Below are 22,789 nucleotides of genomic sequence, written 5' to 3'. Positions count from 1 at the left end.
CAAATGAGCTGCTTGCTATCATAGCATGTTTCCCTGAAGGATGAGATTCCCCTGGTGATGGTGGAGCTTCATCTTCTCAATCTAATTTCCAGTCCAACTTTGGGTTTTGAAGATCTCTTTCTGTCTGAAGGGATCTTAGTTTCTGGCCACTAAGTACTTCTAGTTCATAAATAAGCTGACTTTAAAAAAATTTCTAACATCTTTCCCAAGCTGTTTATAAATATGTCATTTGGAAAGATGGAATACTGTATGTTCCCAAGACTAAGACAAAGAGGTTTTCTGTCATATTATTTTGAGGTTGAAGACTCCACTTTACATAGATTTTGAAGTGATGGTAAGGGAAGGAATCTTTAAAAAGAAATACACAGCACCACATAAAAATAAATAAATAAAATAAAGTATTGCTTCCATCTATAACTAAAAAAATAATAAAAAAGATAATTCATACTTCCTAATCTAATTTAATTTCAAAAGACATTTCACACAAGTCACAAAAGTAGGCTAGCTTAAAGAATAATACAATCAAAAGTATCTCTTGTTCAGGCTAAATGTAATGGGTAAGAAAGGTAATCCACTTTTATTTTTCTAAATAGAAGCTTTATAATTAAGGAAGAAAATCACTTATAACTGGTTACTCACCAAAATCATTTTTTTCTGGGAAAGGAAAAAAAATCTCAAAATTAAGTACATGACTTAAAAAAAAAAAAAGTCTTCCCCTATAGAAGACTTCTCCTCATATTTAATCTCATATTTGAGACCTTGATATCTTATCAAATTGGGGGTTGGGCTGACAATTACTTTCCTATGCCTTACAACTTTGTAGTTAGTGCTTTTATGAGCATAGCTAATGTGTATGTAAAACAGCAAAGATTTTACAAAGGTAAAAGTACCATGGGATCTCATAAGGATGCAATTCAAAAATATAAAGCCACCCATCTATGTCCTCAGTGGTCAGAAGGTAAACTAGAAATCCTCTGATTGAAATCTGATAGAAATCCTGGGTTGATCCCATGCACCACAAACAAATAATCAAAAGTAAATACGGCAATTACAATGCGACATGTTGAAGAGTCATTTGCAAATATATGCTTATAAGTTTAAGATCCACTCTTTTGATTCAACTGAATTTGTAAAGTTATGCCAGTTGCAAGGGAGTTGGGGCTTATTCTAGCTACCTAATCAATCACTCTACAGATGTGGAGAAGACCTAAAGAAAAAAACCAAAATTATCAAATACCTGTAATATCCAGGACTCATGTATTTCTTGGCAAAGCAGAACTGAGACCCCTAGGATTATATATATGATTAATTCATTTTAAAGCATGAAACTAATGTCATGTCAATACTGTATGGGTTGTAAGTTATACATGAGATAACAATTTTCTTCCTATTTTAAAAGCCTACGAAACGAATACCAACCTAATGACACTTGCTAACTGTAAGAAAGATTTTCTTGAGATAATAAAGGAAAGAAATAAAGCTCAAAATTGGCTACTTGAGCAACTTCTTAATCACACACACAGAACTGTTCCATATATCGGTGTATTTCTCCTTCTGCCAATTAATCTGGCATTCATGACTGAAAGTGAAGAAGGGTATCTCCTCAAGCTGGTATTTGTGTGGCAGTCACAATTCACAGCTCAGAATTCTCAATTCACTGCTGGGAATGCCAGCATCCCAGATGGTCCAGAACCATGTTTCAGCAAGTGCTTAAACTAGATGAAGAAGCAAGTCCTTTGGGAGCTCAACAACTGCATGTTAAAATATTTTACTGCTAGTTTTTCCTCTGGATACTTATCAAGGAATTGTCTACACTGGGGTTTCTGTTTTATCTTAAGATCTCCAACAACTACTTGAGAAGAGGTGAACAGTAACTAACAAAGACATGTTATTTTCCAAAGACTAGTCACAATAACTGAATATTCTAGACACATAAGCTTTGATTACTTTGATTCTTTTCCATAGTACTACATTATGAAAATTATTCACAGTTAAAAACGAAGAGTTTTCTGCTTTATTTAAATTCAAAACTTCAAACTCATGAAGTTACTACTATCTTTTCTAATATATCCTCACCTCTTCAGCTGTTTCTGAAGTTCAATACTTCAAAGTCAAAATGTCTTAGTCAAAATAGGGCATCACACGCACTTCATGCTGTTTCAACAGGAGACGAAAAGGAACATAAATGATCTCATAATTGTGATTTCTTACAACTGGTTTCCTTCCCTACCAAACACTCTCCTCTTCCACCACCATGTTTCGTTGACACTCTAGTTCTCAGATAACATCCACATAAAATTCTGGTTTTAAGCAAGTTTAACAGTGTTAGGGGGACATGATTGTATAAATAGAATTTCTAAATGATGACTCTAATTAGAAGATCAACCAGAACCATCCTGTTTTTTTTGTGTTAAGTAGTGACCTGGGATACAATTCAAGATGCTGAAGGGTCTTCTCTCATTTACTCTATCCTCTAATGACTCCTTAGGTTAAGGTCTACACAAGTTACTATAAGATGATTTCATCACTGGCTGTATGAGAAGGAAATTTGTCATTTGGAACTGGATCTAAATTCACATTCTTGAGGGGAAGAAATGTTATGTGGCCATGTTATTTTTATTTGGGGGAAAAAAAGAGAATACCCATCATTTTCATGGCAGTTAAAGCTATTTCTAATATTCAACTATATCAGGAGTCAAATGCCAGTTCTTAACCCAAATTCCAACTTCAACAGAAAATCAAAACTACTTAAGTGAAATGGGAACGGAGATAAAAAGGACAGAAATAAAATAAAAAGAAACTAGGCAAATGAAAATTCTGATGGCATGCCAAATTCCATGTGTTCTCTTATAAAATTTAAACTCTACCAATAGCTCCTCCATAAGAGCTGCCTTGCAAAGCCACCATTACTATTCCCCAATGAAAATGACACGTACATGTTTATAGCAATATCAAAATGTTATTTCTTTAATAATATACATTTTAAAATTTCACTACTCTCTTGTCATAAGCAAGGATAACAGAACATATCTGCCTCAAAATGATGTTGACCTGTTTTTTCCAAGCACTACAATTGTCCTAAGCAATGCATGGATATCAAGGATGTCCAGGGCTACAAAAGTTAATAAAAGTTAAATTAGCTTAGAAAAAATAAATGGAAACACAATTCACAGTATTTGGTGAGTAGGAAGAATTGAAGGTTAAAAAAATCAGGAATAAATAAAAACTCTGAAATAGGTCTGAGAAAAACAAAAAGAGCATTTGGTGAAGAAATCAACAGACTGTAATAATAAGTCCCCCATTTTGTGACTTTGGCAATGTCATTCAGCTGAGCTAGTTGGCTCCATGTTACTTCAACCAACTTGGAAACTATGACCCTTAAATGACATATTGCTAGACCACAAGGTTTGGATAGCCAATCAGCATTAAGACAAATCATACAGAGATATAAGCCACAGTCAAACCCACAAAATAATAATGTTATTTCTCTAATATGGAAAACAAAAACCTTTGTATTATTAAAGAGCCCAAAGATAATCTAACAGTATTGTTATATGCAGACCTCCATGATACTCCTCCCACTATAGACTTTTTTGGGGGAACCTCACATCCTAGACCACCTCCTAATTTCAACTTGGTGGAAATTTAGCCAGAAATTTTGGCAAAGGGGATGAGACTGTGGATCAACAAGGATTATTAAGAAGCATTAGAGAGTACATATTTTATAGCTGTATGACTTACAGTACACATTGTAATGCTCTCCTCCCAGAGAAATCACTTCAAACCATAATCCTCAACTGTTATGCACCATTCAGCCAAGGATTTCACACAACTTTCACTCAGGAAAAATCAAATGACTCACCAATACCAAAGAATTTCACGTAGTGTTAAGATTAACATCTTTATGTAATTACCACGAAATTAAAACTCAGGAAACAAAATCAGGAAAATACTTGTGCTTTTTGACCTAGTAAGCATTATTCTTAATCTCTCACAAAATGATCAAGAGTCTCAAACTGGTTTTCATTTGTAAGTTAGATTTTAAAATCTTGTTGTATTAAACAAAACTCTGTTAATGTGTATCTCTACACAGCACTTTCTTTTTTTGGCATTACTGAATCCAGGAAGCATTTTACTACTAAGCTATATCCCCAATACGTTTTTTGTTTTTGTTTTTGTTTGGACACAGGGTCTCCCTAAGTTGCCCAGACTGGCTTCCTCCAAGTAACTGAGACGGAAGAGTATGACAACACTTTTAAGGCAGATGTGAAGAGATCTACTGGAATAACAAATTGCCAGCCACTTATAAACGATATACATATTTCACTCACAAATGTAGCTTTTCAAGCTTACAGGATTACTGAGCCCTACATCCGACAAGATTTTCTGACAAACCAGTGACTTCACTTTTTAATGTTTTCTTTCAGATTTTACTTATTAGACATGAACAGTCACAACTAAAAAGATACCTTTGATAAAGGTTAACATTGTCAACTGCAGCACAGAGATAGGCACCCAATTATGAATTCCTTTGCTTGAATGAGAGTGATGTGCTCCGAATTAATCAAACTGTCCATGTGAGGTCTCCGTTATTTCACAAAACAAAATGCATTTGAGAAGTGACTTGCAAATCAAATCATTTCTCACAAAATACAAGCACTAAAAATGATATTAGAGATCTAGTTTATTTTTGGTTGAATATAATATATTCCACTGGGGAAAAGAGAATTGGGAATGAGGATAAAATTAAGCAAATTGTACCCTACCAATTAATGTGTCTAAAGCATCAGCCATGTGTTTGAATTTGGTACTAAGCTAGAGTGAAAGAATTTTTAAGTAATAGAGCATACATATTTGGCCAGCTAAATACCAAATTTGATTATTTAAATTATAATATAATGTTGGAATTTTGAGAAATGTACGTCGGTCCTCACTGAACATGTTCCAAACGAGGGTTCTGTTATGCAATGGGGTGAACGATGTATCGATCTTGAACGTGGATATTCAAAGCCCTATGTTCTCTACAGTCAATCCTGGCAGTGCTCCATTAAATTTCCAAGGGACAGATCCTAACTTATCTAGTTAGTTCTCTCCTCAGTAAGTCTATCTCACTTAGGCAACACAAAGTATTTCACTATGATTCAACAACATTTAAACATGTAACAACAACAACAAAAAAGGGGGGGAGGATTTTCACCTAAATATAAGAAAACATGAAATTAAAATAGGTATATATTTAAAAAAAAACTAGAGAAATATAGTTAGGAAAAAAGAAAGACAAAAAATCACTGCAATTAAGAACTAAACTTTCTCCAAATAATATGGAGACTGAGGAATTGATGAAAAAAAAAAAACCCCGATAAAAAAGGCACTGTTAAAACAAATGGTGGAGGGCAGCAAAATTTCATTTGGTAAATGTTTTAAAGTGCCAGAATTCATGCTAACCAAACTAGAGATTTTAAATTTTGGCAGTCTTATCAAGTCCAAGTTCTTTTCTGTTAATCTTCTAATTTGCATCTATTTCCACAAAATCAAATTCAATGTGCTATAATATTAGTGATATTAATATTTTATGTTCAGACTGTCACTTGGAATTATTTTATGAAACTGTACAAGTCTAACTAGAATAAATTTACTTGATTGTACAGTCAATGAATTATTGTGTATCTACATAATTTGGCATTTGCTGAATTACACAGTATACTTTTCACAAGATAAAGGTACAGACCTAAATGTTTAATAAATCACTATTATTTTTTGGGACACTTGAAAATCATAAAGTCCATGATTCAAGGATAAAACTAGCAAAAATATACTTCTGCTCATCCCCAAAATAAGGAAAACCAAGTAATAAAGAGAGTGAAAAGATATCTCAAAATCTCATTCCTATACATGATACTGTTTGAAAGTGCAGGTCAATTTCTTCCTTTTCTAGTGAGACCTCATCTTTCTACTCAGGGACATAATTCTACAAAGTCTTCCACTCTTTTAACAGCTGAGATGAACATTATATTGAGTCTGCTTTCAGCATGGTGGTATCAGTTGCATGAGGCACACTTTTTGAGCAAATGTGAGCCCTAGCTATATGTAGGTTTCTCATATTACATTCCACAACTTCTTATGGGAAGATATATACCCATTCCTGCACAAAAGTGGAACTATGGAACACCCCACCTATTATGATTTTGTTTCTGTTTAATTCGTACCATTATTTTCCTTTTCTCCACTTAAAAAAGCCTGATCCATGTGCTTAATAAAATGCTTATTAGCTGTATACTAATGAATAAGCAAAAATTATTACTCTTCAAAATACCAGTGTTTAGAAGTAGATGCAGGGAGATGCATGGAAAAAAAAATGGAAGTGCAGCTCTGGAAGCCTGCACTCCCAAAGGGAACTACTACATACAGACAGCACAAAGGAGAAAAGAGAGCCCTGGTTCTGCATAGCTCTACCAGAGGAAAGAGCCATTTTCTTTTAAAATTGCTAAAAAGATAGAATAAACATATTAATTACTCAATGGATCTCTCTTGCTGGTCATTTTTAGAATGGCTCTTAATGTTTTCAATTATAATCTTCTGTTTCAGGTTTCTGTGACTTAAAGCCAAATGCTACTATAATATCTACTATAAAATATATCATTATAGAAACATTATATACCAATCTCTGATAGGATACCTGGGTCAATCTTGAGTTTCTATGGCAAGAAGTGCAAACTGGAGCTCTCTATCCTGTCTACTGTTTAATGTAATACTAGACAAGTCAACATATTCACATATGTCACCTTAACGTACATCAACTGTTCTACAGAACTATATACCTGTTAAGGTCAACTAGTGACACCACTTACACGCAGTTGTACTATGTGAGGTAAAGTGAAAGAAGAGAAAGAAGAAATAAAGACCAAATAATCCAACAACAAAACCCAAAATTCTTGTAGTACTCAATCTGTTAATAATGCTGATCTCCCGATTAAAAAAAAAAAAGAAAAATCTGAAAAGGGTAAACTGCCTATTTTTTTTAATATTCATTAATTCTTAAAAGTTAAAGAAAAATATGTATATTTAAATGGAAAGTATACCAATTTCACTTTATTAGCCTAATTTAGAAATAAGATGAGGAGAATAGGGTTGAGGTCAAGTATGAAGGAAGAGGGTTAAAACTTTTGATGGCAAAGATCCCTTTCAAACTCCAGCACAGTCCTTAATCACTGCAGCTTCACCTCAGTCAACAGAGTTGCACTCCAAAACGCTGAAAGCAGACTCTCGTTTTCTGTTTCTGTGCTCGGGGACTCTTCAGTTACAGTGTGATGAGGTCTACCAGGTTGCCTTTAGGAGGAGTCATGCTGTCAGGAAAGAAATTTACTAAGGTGTCAAAGAGCTGAGTTCTTTGAGCATAGGTGTGATCCACATCCGAAAAGCCTGGTGAAGAAGAGATAACAAATTCATCCACTGTGTTTTAAAACTCTATACCTAATGGAAAAGTTAGCTGAGACCAGCAGCAAAGTATACTGGAAAAAGCAAAATCAAATCAGGCTTTAAAATCACAGAGACACTACTAAATGTGGTCTTAGTTCTGCTACCTGGCAGTGGTGTGGCAGTACCAGCCTCTCTCTGGCTTTTAGCACTTCTGTTTCCTCAGGTGTGAATCTGTGATAATCCTGATCACTTCATGAGATTATTAGGCAGATTAAATGCAATTCCCATGAAAAGCACCTAGCATAAAGACTGGCACTTTGGTAATTAAATAATATTGATTTCTCTTCCTTGCAAGATTTTTCCTCTGCTAGTCCACTGAGGAAATTCCACTCTTCTTTTCTGACTTTTTAATGCTTTTGATACATTAAATTTTTTACGATAAAATCACAATGAAAGGGATCTTCAGAAAGTGGTCTAAAATCACTAAGACCTTGAGAGCTGAAAGAACTATCAGAGTATTGAGTAAAAATGTAGACAACTGAGGGATTTTGATTTTTAATCTTGTCAAGAATATATGTGTAACAGTCAGAATGGTACCTAGCACACAGCACATGCCATACGTTGTGGTACTACATACCAGGCTCTACACTAAGCACATATTACAAGAATGATGAAGGCTTTTATCCACATAAATTTAGAAAGTGAACAATAATCTTAAAAGGTAAAAATGGTTAATCTAAAGGATCTCCCCCACTCTTAACCTCTAGTAGACATTTAATTTTCAAATTCACATCAACTAATGCAATATCCAGTTGGATGCCTCCTCCTTTTAGTCAGATAGAGTACTGATCTCAGCTGCTTCAGATTTCTTACACACCAAAGAGGTATTTAAATAATAAAATAAACAATCTTTTCATTCTTAAAATGGCTGAAACACGTGAGCCTTGTTGAGTGTCATCAGAAACAAAACTAGAGCCATACAGAATTATATATGCTATGATGGTTCCATGGAGACTGTTTCAAATCAGACTAATTTCCATTTAACTTAGAATAGTTTTAGGTTTGATCTGTTTTAGTCTTGTCAAGAACAGGAATAGAACATAACTGTCAAGGATACCAGTTTCCTGGAAGGAAATAAACAATGCCTTAAGAATGGTACATTTCTTTTTATTTAAAAAAATTAAAAATTATTTTTTTAAGTTTGAAGGGAAAATGTTTCCTTTTCTGAGCTGAACTTAATAGAATAGAAGGAAATACTCCAAAATATTAGCATAGCTTATACCTGGTAAGATTATCATCTTTTGTCCCCCTATGTTATGCTCTTCTGAATTTTCCAAATTGCTTTATTTTCAATTTTTTATTTGAAAAATTTCAAACTCACAGGAAAGTTTCAAGAAGAGTACAGTGAACACTCATATATATCCTTCACTTAAATCACAGTTGTTTTTGCCAAATATGTTCTTACTGTATGTATGTATATGCCCCACTCAATCTTTCTGTGGAACTACTTGGTAATAAATGTTATACATCTTTATTTTCTTGAGCTCATTTCAGCTAGGAACAAGAATGCCTACTTCATATCCATTATATATTAAATTAAGGAAATTTAACATTGATATCCAAATAACCATTTTTATAGTCATTTCCCCCCACTAATCTGAAATCTAAGCCAAGATTAACTCACTGCAGTTAGTTTTCAAGTCTCTTTAATCCAAAATAGCTTCTCAGTGCTTTGTTTTTTTATGATAGATTTTTCTGAGAACTTGAGTAGAATGTATTAAATCTGGGTTGTCCAATATGACGAGATACAGTTTATGCAGTATGGCCAGAATATTATAGAAGTGAGACTGTATGTCCTTAATATGTCAGCTCAGAAGGCATGAGGTTTGTTCCAATTATTCACTATGTCAACTTTTTTTGGCACTACAGAGTATTAAATCCAGGGGTGCTATACCACTGAGCTACATCCAGCACCACTAACACCCCACCGTTTTGTTGTTGTTTGTTTGTTTGTTTTGGTACTGGGGACCTTTTTTTATATTTTATTTATAGATAGGGTCTCACTGAGTTGTTTACAGCCTCGCTAAGTTGCTAAGGCTGACTTGGAATTCGCAATCCTCTTTCCTCAGCCTCCTGAACCACTGGAATTACAGCCCAGCTCTTTTTATTTTTTATTTTGAGACAGGGTCTTACTAAGTTGTCCAGGTTGAACCCAAACTTTTGATCTCTCTTTTCAGCCTTCCAAGTCACTGGGATTATAGGCATGCCCCACTATACCTGGCTCAATGATATTAACTGTTTTTCATGTGGTTGAACCAAAATTTCTCCAGTTTAAAGTTGTTCTTTTCTACCTTTAAATAAACTCTTTTTTTTTCTTGAAAGGGATATTTTTATTGACTTAATTATTTTTTATGTCTTTGTTATTCCAGATAACTTTAGTATTTATTCTCCCATAAACAGATTATCACTATGTGATTGGTGGCTAAATTACTTTGCTTGTGTAGCCTTTATTGAACTGACTGGACATTTTCAATCATATGTATGTTTTTACCTATTTCACTGATTTAAAATTTTGAAATCACCCTTTGTTCTTTTGCATAACTCAATTACTTACCATCATTTTTCACTGCCATAATCACTTAATGGTAAATTAATAAACTCTTGATGGGGAGATAGCTGGATACTGTAAAAAATATCTATATCTTGTTCCCTTCAATAATTTAGTAATCACTGATTATCCCCCTGCCAGCCTCCCCACCACCCCATGGAGATGCTGAAATTGAACCCAGGGCTTCACACAAGCTAAGCAAGATCTGAGACACATCCCTGGCCCTCAATAATGATTCTTGATGGTAATTTCTGAATTCTATAATTCCTTCTACAATTGTTACCTGACACTCTGCTATAAAGTGTTTTTTCTTCTACTCCTTCCATTTCATTTATTTTTGTTTAGATTAGTAAAATGTACTCTTAGATTCTTTTCTTATTCACTGTTATTACAGTCATCAATCATTTTGACACTCAGATTTGGCCAATGAGAGTTCTTAAAGGCTGGCTTTTGTACCTTCTTGAAATACACTCATTAATTTGAGGCACTTCCTTACTTTCTGATTCACCAAGACACCAGAGCTCACCTGTGTACAGCTCTGGAGTCAGGTTTTCTCCAAGAAGCCCTAATTTCTTTCAGTAGCAAATGATATTTAGAAACCCAAGATCAGTTATGCTAGTTGCCATGGTATCATCATTTCTAGGTCTATATATTTACATACTTAAACAAAATCATGAATTCATACTTTTATTGCTAATTTCATTTTTTAAAACTCCACAGGTATTCTTCTTCTTTTTAATCTCATCCCATATTTCCTTTCTTTGACCAGTATGACTCCCAGCAACACTATAATATTTACTCATTTGCTTAACTTAGAGTTCTAGAATTACTATGCTTGTACCACTTCCAACAAAGTATGTAGCCTAAATACCATACTAAAATAGTTTTTTCCCCTACTGTGAAATCATGTTACTAATTTCATGAAGAGGTTCGTTTTTGTATGTATTCAACTTTAGGGTTTTTCTCTTCTTTATTTTGTTGTGAATTTGTAAAAATACATGGTATGCTGCATTTTTAATAAAAGACCTTAATTCTGTAACAAAGTCTAGTGAAGTTAATACTATTTTCGTGATATCAAATGATATGAGAGGGAAACATTAAGTTACCCTATATGTTAGATACTTCATGTGTGACTATATTAAACTGTCACAAAAATAGTAAAGTACATATAAACTCCACTTTCAGATAAGACAAAGAGATTCGGTAATTTAATAAGGTCTCACAGCCGGTAAGGAAAGAGACAGAATGTGAATCCCTGTCTGCCTGATTCCAAAGCCCATCTATTTATTTTTATTAACTCATATTTATTGAGGCCTTCAATTGCAGGGCAATGTGCTATGCATCTCATTTAACCCTAAAAAGTATTCTTTAATTTTTATTTACTATTTACAAATGAGGAAATTGAGATTTATACAATCATTAGATGAAATAAGTAAATTATGGCAGGTCCCTATTATGGAATATGTATCACTTCACAAGAATATGAAGATCCACATCATTAAGTTTTATAAAAAAATTATGTTGCAAAATGCCTTGTTATTAACAAAAACTAGCACAAATACAAATTTATATGTGTGGAAATATATAGTCAATCTTGATGATTTAGAGTCTATATATGCAAATTCATGTAGTCACTAATATCTACTTGTAACTCTCAAATCAAGACTTGTTGCACACTTTTGTGGACATTCGTAGACATGTATAGAGCAACAAAATATCTGAGTCACCACATACACATCCCTAACTAAGGTGAAGTCCACATACACATCCCTAACTAAGGTGAAGTATGTGATATTCAAGTTTCAAGTCTCATACTAAACTCAAACGTCCTTTCACACTCTATGTGGTGACACATTTTTCAAATATGTATGATTTTGTTGGTGACTTTGTTGTTTAAAATGTCCCCCCCAAGTACAGTGCTGAAGTGATGTCTACTGTTTCTAAGTGTAAGAAGGCCTGGTGAAGAAAATACATGTGTTAGATAAGCTTCATTCAGGTACAAATTGTAGTGCTGCTGACCATGAGTTCACTGTTAACGAATCAACTATATATATATTATGAAAACTTTAAACAAAAACACATATAAGTCAAAGTTAGGTATTGAGCAGTTAAAAGACTATTTTGACCAGAAAGACTCATAGAAACCTAACTCTGAATTTTCCATAGGAGCAATGTTTCACATTCACTAAGTCAATGTTCCCTATGACTTCATAAACATAATTACTTTAAATAATGAGAATCAACTTTATCTACAATAGTCTCTTTATACAGATGTGTGTATGGAAAGATCTACCAGACGTGGCAGGAGATACAGTGATTATACCTAAAGGTAGGGGACAGAGCCTGAGGAAGTTCTTCAGGGAAAATCTTAAACTTTATCTATAGTCAATGTTTTGTTTTCTTTTTTAAACACATTGGAAAGGTAGTAACGCACTTTAGTAATATAACTCTTCTCCTAATCACTATTTTTCTCTCACTTTATTTTCACCATAAAATGGAAACAGGAACAATGGGAACTGGGAAAGCTCTATAAGAGACAGTAATAGTCTATGATTCAGAGAATGAACTCTGAAGAACTAATGATAGGGTTTGAATCCTGGCTTTGCTGCTCACTAGCACTATTTCTAAGCAAGTAACTTCAGCTTGCATTCAACATTTTGTACACTCAAGGGAATAACATACTTACTTCATAGAGTTACTGTGGGGGAATAAATGAGTTATGAGATGATAAATGGCTGGAATAACACCTGGTCCCATAGTAAATGCTCAATAAATATTAACTAGTTATCACTCTATGGCTGTACTATGACTGAAGACAATGACTGCTCTAAAAGGAAGATGATCTATTAGGAATATATTTTTAACACCCTACACAGACTGGATGGCCTTTCCTATTTATGGTAAAGAAGAGAATGTGAGAATTTTAATTCTTCCACTGGCATATGAGTATGTCTTTTCACCTATGTTTTCTATTCTAATAGTAAACTTATTATTTATATAAAAGCCCCTGTTAACATGTGGGTTACAGACAGGAGGCTGAAGAAAGTATCTGCTGAAATATAAGTTTGATAGACAGCAAAAATATAAAGATTAAAAGTACAAAGCAGGGGCTGGGGTTGTGGCTCAGAGGTACAGCGCTCGCCTAACATGTGTGAGGCACTGGGTTCGATCCTCATTACCACATAAATATAAAATACAGATATTGTGTCCACCTATAACTAAGAAATAAATATATTTTTTTAAAAAGTACAAAGCAAATGTGAATTTAAAAAAAAATTTTTTAGTTGTTGATGGGCATTTATTTATTTATGGTGCTGGGAATCAAACCCAGTGCCTCACATATGCTAGGCAAGTGCTCTACCACTAAGGCACAACCTCAGCCCCAAATGTGAAATTCTTAAGGCTTCTAATTCATAAATATCAATAGAGTGCCCCAAAGCTTGTACTTGAGGCATAAAATGTTTTAAGCATTTGTCTGGATTCTTATATGTATGTCATATTTGGACTGTAAACTTCTAGAGGAATGAAGAGTGAAAATGGCAACTTGTGCTATAAACACCATATTTTTCCTACTTGTCAGACATCTTGCTGAAAAAAAGCTCAATTGCTCCCATACTTTCTAGAAGAAACAGCTCTTCAAGTTAGCATAATAATTCTGTTCAATCTCAAATGTGCTTACAGTCAACAAAAGCTTTAAAATAAAGATCCTTGGAGGTTATCTGTCTCTAAAATCAGTCATTTTTCTAAAAATAAGATAACACCAGTTGTTTATAAATTACTTTCCATTTGATTATCTAAAATAGTCTGACAGAAAATGAATGAGAGCAAAACTCACAAACTCTAAATAGGCATGAAACCTTATAAAAAGAACCTTTTATAATTAACATATCAAATTTATCATTATTAAAATTTACAACCTGAATTTGGTATTTTACTATGATTATTTCCATAATTATTTCATTTAATTCTCTGAACAAATCAGGTAAGATCTCTCATTACCTCTATCTTATAGATAAAGAAAGTGATGATTAGAAAAATCAAGGTTGGGGCTGGGGATGTGGCTCAAGCGGTAGGGCCCTCGCCTGGCATGCGCGGGGCGCTGGGTTCGATCCTCAGCACCACATAAAAATAAATAAAGATGCTGTGTCCACCGAAAACTAAAAAATGAATAATAAAAAATTGTAAAAAAGAGAAAAAAGAAAAATCAAGGTCACCTTAGAGTGTACGTGTGTGTGGCAATGGGGTGGGGTAGGATGGAACCCAAGACTTCACAGTCCAGGTAAGGCCTCTACAGCGAGCTCCAGACCCAAAGTCACTTCTAAAATCAGCCAAGGCAGAGCTCATATCTGAACCTTAACTCTAACTGGTAACCACTGTGCTACAATCCAAGTTCCTCACCACTAAACTACGGCCTCCCTTCAGACAAGATAGGAAACAAAGTCTCACAGGAATTTTCCCTTTTTGTATTTTTCTCTGTTGTGTTTGTATTGTTCTCTGTGTATCTGAGGTTTGTTGAACATCCAAGTAAAACAAATTGTTCCTGACAAAATATATTAGCTGGCAGGGAAAAGGGAAGAGAGAGTAGAAAGGAGTAGAGCTGAAGGTAGAATATTTGCTGACGCTATCAAACATAATTCAAATAACTGTCAAGAAATTCTTGTTCCAAAAGCTAAAAATTAGCCAGAGACAATTTAGTACGGCTCACCAATAAATGAAAATAATGGCCCTGGGCTGTGGTATGCATATATAATAAGGCACACATTCATTCAAATTGGGTATCTGTGTGCCAAGTTTCCAAATCATGTATCACTAGATTTCTATTTCAAATAATGAAATTCAGAAAGGCCAGAGATTCTCCATCCTCACAGGGTTGTGATTTCTAGTAGTCTGAAGACCTTTTCAAAAAGCTTTTGAGGGGCTGGGATTGTGGCTCAGTGGTAGAATGCTCGCCTAGCACATGCCAGGCCCTGGGTTCGATCCTCAGCACCACATAAAAATAAATAGTTGCTGTGTCCAACTACAACTAAAAAATAATTTTAAAAAAAAGCTTTTGAATGTATGAGATAGTGTTAAGCTATTACCTAAATTCTAGGAGATCCTACTGAAGTTACATTTCACAGCAATCTGCTAGTTTAGTATTGTGGAATCCTACATATTCTGGAGTTAGAATTTAGGACTGGAGTTGCCTTGATCAGTAAAGAAGCCCCAATTACTTGTTATGGAAAAGAACAAGACCCCAAGGAATATTCTTTTCCATTCCAGTGAAAAGCACCAGAATTACATATGTATTAAAAACGGTGAGGAATAATTAACCTTTGAGAGAGAAAAGGCAAACAATGAAGAAATCAAAAACTGATATCCTCAAGTGTTATTTTATTCCACATATAAAAAGTATTTATGTTATATGTACAAGAAAATTCCAACACTACTGCCCAACTCTAAGGCAAATAACAACAATATTAGTATCAATAGAATTAATACAATTCACTGTATAACCATTTTATAATGACAAGTAGAGAGGTGGATATTCTCATTTCAAACAACTACTATGTGATGGTGAAAAACTGAAGAGACCAATAATGAGCTGAAGGTAGAATATTTGCTGACGCTATCAAATATTAAAAAATAATTCTTAAAAATTTACCAGACTAAAGCTCTTGGTTCTGGAATTTCTACAAACTCCTCAATTTACTACAATCTACTTGAGAAAACTTAAGAACTTATCTTGGAACAATTAAAATAGCAACAAACAAAAATTATAATTTTAAAGGAAGAGGTTATTCACTTTCTCTACTCTCATAACATTTATTTCATTGCCTTACCCAATTACCATTCTTTTGACACCATACAATTCCACAAAAAACAAACTAAAAGGAAAAACCATTCAACCAATAAGTGCTATCTCATAGCAAGTACAACATAGAGTGGACATTCCAAGCAGTATTAAACTAATTTATTTTGACCATGCTTCTACTGCCATCTATTGTATCACCAGTCAGTAGTGGCATAACAGGAATTACAGACTGATCTACAAACTGGCAAGGATACTTGGAAAGTAACCTTAAAAGCAAAAGCAGGTTATAAGAAATTTTACACCCTATCTTGAAACTTGTTCCACTTATTTGGATGAATATCTCTAGTACTGTTTCATTTTAAAGAAACCAAAGTCCAACCTTAAATGTTAGGGCATCTGACTAGACTTACTTACTTGATGTACTTACCTAGAGCTGTAAAATCAGAACCAGATTTGAATAGAGCTGAAGCTAGGAGCTGAAACTGCAAAGTAAAACAGAAGAAAATCAGATGGCTAGCACATTTAAGAATAATACTTTCTATAACTTTGACTATTTATTAGTATCTGTGTATTTTTGCACATGTGTTGCCCAAGTCTATTCAACAAATATTGGCAAGCACATCACATTTAAACAATATGCTGACTTTTCTACTGGACTGCTATTATTGTTTTCCTAAACATGAGACCAAGTACTGAAATTATTTTACTTAAAAATTTTATTAAAGTATATATTTACTAAGGAGCAGCAGGTCTACTGCCATAAAATAAAATAACTCATAAATAAAATAACTCACTTGGGACTTTGTCACAGATGAATAGACCGGTACCCTAGATGTAGTCACTGAATTTTTAGTGTAATGCACTCTTATCTCCAAACAAAACAAAACAAAACAACAACAAAACCATATCCCTATAAAACACCTGATATCTCTGCTGTGAGAAACACGCGGGTCCCCAAAAAAGTAGACTGGGATCCCACAATCATGTATAATTATATTATTAAAACTCAAAGCCCCCTTTCTTTCTTTTTTTTTTTAAGATGGGTTTCAATTGTATTCTTTTTTATTTTTTAGTTGTATATGGGCACAATATCTTTATTTTATTTATTTATTTTTTATGTGGTGCTGAGGATCAAACCCTGTGCTTCACATGTGTTAGGCAAGTGCTGTACCACTGAGCCACCACCCCAGCCCTCAAAGCCCCTTTTCAAATGGAAATAATATTGTAAACATTATCTGCAGGCTAGCCAGCTAAAGTTACTTTAAAATAGAAAATGCAACCAAATAATGACAAAATAGGGTAAGACAAACCATTGCAACACTGACAATTTAACAAATTAATAAAAATTTTTACAAAACTATATTTATCCTGAAGGAGGATGCTGGAAAAAAGGAAAGTTAAAGGAAAGACTAAGAGTAGACAAATGGGTAGAGTATCAACGGAATTACTTAGCACTTCTCAATGCTCAAGCAATTGATAGCACAATTTTCTCAGGATCTATGTTTGCAACCTTTAAATTTTCAGGTATTAATTGCATTAATATTTATAAGCCCTAACAGTCTTTTGAAGGTCATAAATGGTACAAATATTCCAGATGTATCTATCTAAGTACAAGTTAAAAAAAAGGGGGGATAAAAGGAAGAGTTAAAAATATATGGAAGTTTTATATATATTCAGTCAGATATCTCTACTGCAAAATACTGGTTAGTTTGTGGTTTGTCTATTTTCTTTTCTTAATGTCTTTTTAATTTTTGGTGGTACTGGGGATTAAACTCAGGGCCTTGTGCATACAAGGCAAGCACTCTACAAACTGAGCTATATCCCCAGCCCTCTTAATGTCTTTTAATGAGTAAAAATCTAAATTCTGTTGAAGACCAATAACAAGTTTTTCTCATTCATATTTAGTGCCTTTTGTGTTGTCTATAAAATCTTGCCTATTTTAAGGTTGTGAAGATAAATCTGTTTTCTTTCCTTGAAGCTTATTATTATTTTATATTTAGATCAGTAATCTACCTTAATTTTTTATGTAAAGAGTAACACAGGTTAAGATTACCAGTTAATCAAATCATTTGTCCAAAAAACTAAACAAATAAATAAACTTTCCTTGAATTTGGCACCATGGTCGAAAACCAGTTGATTATATATGTATATATGCAAGTCTATTTCTGGACTCTATTCTATTCTATTGATCCATTTGTTTGTCCTTAGACCAGTACCATGCTGCCTTCATTACTGTGGCTTTATACAAAAGACCTGATATAAGGTAGTCTAGCGACATCCTTTGCATGTCTACATAAATTTTAGAATAAGCTTGTTTATGTCCTCAACAACAACAAAAATCAAACTTCGCAGATTATCAAAAGAGACAGCATTAAGCTAAAGACCATTTTGGGGACAATGTGCAACTTAAAAAAAATTTTAGTCTTTCAATCCATAAATCTCTCCAATATTATAAATTCTTATAATAGACTTAGGACTACATATTTGACATTTCTTTATGCTAATATGATCAGTATGACTTAAGTTTTCATTTGCTAATTGTTTATTGCTATTATAAAAATATGGTTGTTCTTTTCTATTGACTTTGTATTATGTAAATTTCCTAAATTCATTTATATTGGTTTGTATATTATATGGGATTTTCTATAATACAATCAAGTTATCTACAAATGCAAAAAAAAATAGTTTTTCCTTTCCAATCTTCATGCTATTTCTTTCTTTTTCTTACCTTACTGCACTAGCTAAAACTGGTATATGTTGAACAGAGGTAAGGAGAGCATATATCTTTTCTTTGTCATAATCTCAGGGGAAAGAGGTTAATATTCTACAATTAGGTATGGTCCTATTACATGTTTTTCATAGATGTACTTTATGAGATTTTTGGAAGTTTCTTTTTATTCCTAGTTTGCTAAAAATTTTTATCATAATGAGTTTGAATTTTGTTAGATGCTTTTCTCCATTTATGGAGATAATCTATGGTTCTTCTCTTTTATTGTGTTAGTGTGGTTAGTTACAGTGATTTTCAAATGTTAAACTAATCATATAGTTCTAAGATAAAACTACTACTACTACTTTTTTTTTTTTTTTTTTACTGGAGATTGAATCTAGGAGGGCTTTATCAGTTACATCCCCGGCTCTTTGGATTTTTTAATTTTAAGACAGAATCTCATTAAGTTGTTTAGGGCCTCACTAAGTTGCTGAGGCTGGCCATGAACCTGCAATCTCCTGCCTCAGTCATGTGCCTCTGGGCCTAGCCCCTGGGATAAACTTATATTTGGTAATAGTATATTAACTACTTAATATATTGCTGAATTTAATCAGATAAAATTTTCTTAAGAATTTTGCTTCTACATTAATGAAGGATACTGTTTTTGTTTTTTTGTTTTTTTTTGCTTGTAATGTCTTTACCAACATTTTATATCATTTTAAACTACCTTCATAAAAGGATTTAGGACTCACATATGTCCTTCAGATTTCTGAGGTCCATGCAAAACTAGTTATTTTTTTTTTCCCTTCCTTAAATGGTTGACAGAATTTATTGATAGAGCCACGGCTCTTTCTTTCTTGGAACATTTTATTAAAGTTTTTTTTTAATATATATATTTTTAGTTGTCAATGGAACCTTATTTATTTATATGTGGTGCTGAGAATCGAACCCAGGACCTCACACATGCCAGCCAAATGCTCTACCACTGAGCCACAACCCCAGCCCCATTGGAACATTTTTTTTTGTATTTTATTTATTTATTTATTTATTTATTATTGTTGGTCGTTCAAAACATTACATAGTTCTTAATATATCATATTTCACAGTTTGATTCAAGTGGGTTATGAACTCCCATTTTTACCCCGTATAGATTGCTGTATCACATCAGTTACACTTCCATTGATTTACATATTGCCATTCTAGTGTCTGATGTATTCTGCTGTCTATCCTATTATCTACTATCCCCCCTCCCCTCCCCTCCCCTCCCCTCTTCTCTCTCTTCCCCCTCTACTGTAAATCATTTCTTCCACTTGTATTATTCTTCTCTTACCCGTCCTTTCCTCTTATATGTAATTATGTATAACCCTGAGGATCACCTTCCATTTCCATGCGATTTCCCTTCTCACTCCCTGGAACATTTTTAATTACAAAGTCAATCTCTGTAACGGATATGGGTTCCTTAATATTTTGTTTCTTCTTATGTCAGTTTTGGTAAATCATATCATTAAAGTATTGTCCATTTCATCAAGATCTTAAATTTATTACTCTTTAATGTAACATCGTGATTTCTACCTTTTATCTGTAATGTTGATATAATTTTCACTTTTTTCTTCATAAGTCTTGCTTAGAGTTTATCAATTTTATTTACCTTTACAAAAAACCAACTTTTCACTTTTGAATTTTTCTCTTTTGCTTGTTTCTTATTTCACTAATTTCCTGTTTTCTTATTTGGGGTTTAACTTGCTCATCTTTTCTAACTCCTAAGGTAAAAGATAAACTTAACTGGTTCTACACAGAGGAGGAGGAGTCGAAAACTTATTGTAACAATCTGATTAAATAAGTGGAACTGATATTTATTAACCTATGATTTTAACATATACCAAGTGACATTATAGACCCCTTTCCCAAACTCTGAACTCAAATATCCAACTACCACCTTATCTGGTTGTTTCATGAACATACCCAAAATCAACTTTCTGATTTCCAGTAAGAAGTCCCCACCTACCACCACAAACAACTCCCCTCAGAACCTTCTCATTTCAACTGAAAGTTAATTTCATCCTTCCAGTTTTTTAGGTAAAAAAACTTTGGAGTTATTTATTTGAATGTTACATTCAATTCACCATAAAAACTTGTTGGTTCTACATTTAAATATACTGAAAATTTGGTCGATTTTGCTTATCTCTCTATTGCTACTATTCTCTCTATTTCTACTATTTTGATCTGAACTTGAACAATTTCTTGCTTAGATTTCTAAAATCTTCTTTGTGAGTCTTTCTGTCAACATACTTTTCCCCCTTTAGTCTGTTGTCAATATAGTAGTCACAGTGATCTAATTAAAACAGAGTGTAGATCACATCATTCTTCTACACAATAAGCCCGAACTGACTTCTTCAATCACGCTAAAAGCCAAAGTCCTAAAAAGGCTTCGGAAGGCATTCACCATCTGTTTTCCCAGTCCTTGCTCTTACTCTGTGACCTCATCTCTGACTGCTCTCACTTTTCTTCTCTACTCTAGTCACCATGGATTGCATGCCACTCTTCTAAATCATGCCAGAATGTTTCCACCCTAGGATCTTTGTTCTAACCCCCGATTTGCTAGATACTATCTTTACCAAATTATCTGCCTAGCTCATTTCCTCAATCCTTCAAGTCTTTGTGCAAGTCTTATTTCTAATTGAGGTCTATTATGATCATCTTATTAGAATTGCCCAATTCTTACCTCTGATCCCCTTTATCCTTCCTGTAGCTTATTTTATTTTCCTGTAATGCTTATCAAATTCTATCATGCTATATACCTTGCTAATTTAATATGCTTACTGTTTATTGTCTCTCCCAAAGGAACATAAGAGCCTTCTGGGCAGGGATCTTGTTTTGTTTGCTGATGTATCTCCTAAGCCTAGAATGCCTGGCACATTGTAGGAAATCAAACTATTAAATGAATGATACAAGTACTGTGGAAACAGCGCAGGCACTATATAATTAATTCAGAACATGCTATACTGGCTGAAAACTACTTTTTTTCTTTCCTTCTCTATAAGTACCCTCTGAAAATGGTAGACTTGAATTTGGTACACATTTTTCAAGCCTTTTCTAGAAAAAAAATACTTAAAAAAATCAGTTTATAAAATTACTGAATTTTATCACCAATTCTGAAAACATGTTGTGGAGACTAGAGGAAACAAAGAACCATGTTCTAGTATATAGCTGGTAGTTTACTGTCCTCATCCTAATAATTGGCACAATGATGATAATCATATTGATAACCATGTGTACAAAATCCAAAAAACCTTTTGGTTTCTGAAAGTCATTTAAATAATGAAAAATTTGTAAAACATACAAATAGAACAAAAGCAAGCTACTACAGAAAATGAGAAATAGGCCTTTTGCAACGAGGGGAATGATCTCCTATAATGAAAAGTGAAAGTTTAGGTGTCTTACTGAAAAGTATTGCAAATATAATAAATACTCTGTCACTGGGGATTTTCTTCCCCAAAATGGATTACTGGAATATAAGAAGTTTTGAAAGTTATATCTGTTCACGCATTCTTAAACAGAATAATTGCCTTTCAGACCAATAATCCCCAATATCAAATGTGTTTTCTGTTTTTTGTTAGATATGCAGCCAGAGGAGAATTTGGGTAGGAGTACTGGTTTTGTAAAATTTTCTGAGGTAACTGATACTAACACACAGAATGCCATTTTATTTTATTTTATTTATTTTTTAGTTGTAGATGGACACAACACCTTTATTTTTATTTATTTATTTATATGTGGTGCAGAGGATGGAACCCAGAAATTGCATGTGCTAGGTGAGCACTCTACTGTTGAGTCACAACCCCAGCACCCAGAATGTCATTTTATTAACTTATAACAGGACCAAACAACTCTGGCTTAAGTTTTTTAGGAAATAAAATGGAAATATATAGCATATAAAAGAGAAGTTGTTACTATTTGAAAAAGAAAAAAAATAGAAATTAGCTACCAAAATTAATAAATGGGTCTATGTGAACTTGAAATTCCTCCCTGTCCTGATTTTTGCCTATTAACTTAGCTAAGTACAAACTGTTTTCTTTGGCCTACTTACAGCTCACACAGCTGAAATTATTTACTTTGAAATACTTTGTTTTGGTTTTAAAAATAAGAGGAAAATGACTGCCCAGTTATAGCCATTTTATATAGAATATGGACAGATCACAAGGATATCTATTTACAACTCTTAAATGCATGATCCAATAAAATTAACATTAATGTTCTCTCTGCA

At 33.5% G+C, this 22,789-nt stretch overlaps 1 protein-coding gene across 2 annotated transcripts in view; it reads right to left on the bottom strand.

The window, feature by feature from the left end:
• Positions 1–7,069: 7,069 nt before the first annotated feature.
• The window catches only part of MKLN1 (muskelin 1), a 162,728-nt gene continuing 147,008 nt past the window's right edge, over positions 7,070–22,789 (bottom strand). For both annotated transcript variants that reach the window (XM_081283892.1, XM_081283893.1), the window contains 2 exons: positions 16,246–16,300; positions 7,070–7,419 (listed from right to left, as the gene is read on the bottom strand). In XM_081283892.1, the coding sequence (XP_081140018.1) occupies positions 7,298–7,419; positions 16,246–16,300 (177 nt within the window). In that variant the 3' untranslated portion in view covers positions 7,070–7,297. The remainder of the gene's footprint in view (positions 7,420–16,245; positions 16,301–22,789) is intronic.

This window comes from Spermophilus citellus (genome assembly GCF_964194105.1).
Source record: "Spermophilus citellus genome assembly, chromosome: 3".
Taxonomy (NCBI): Eukaryota; Metazoa; Chordata; class Mammalia; order Rodentia; family Sciuridae; genus Spermophilus; species Spermophilus citellus.
This window is presented reverse-complemented; position numbering and strand designations above follow the sequence as displayed.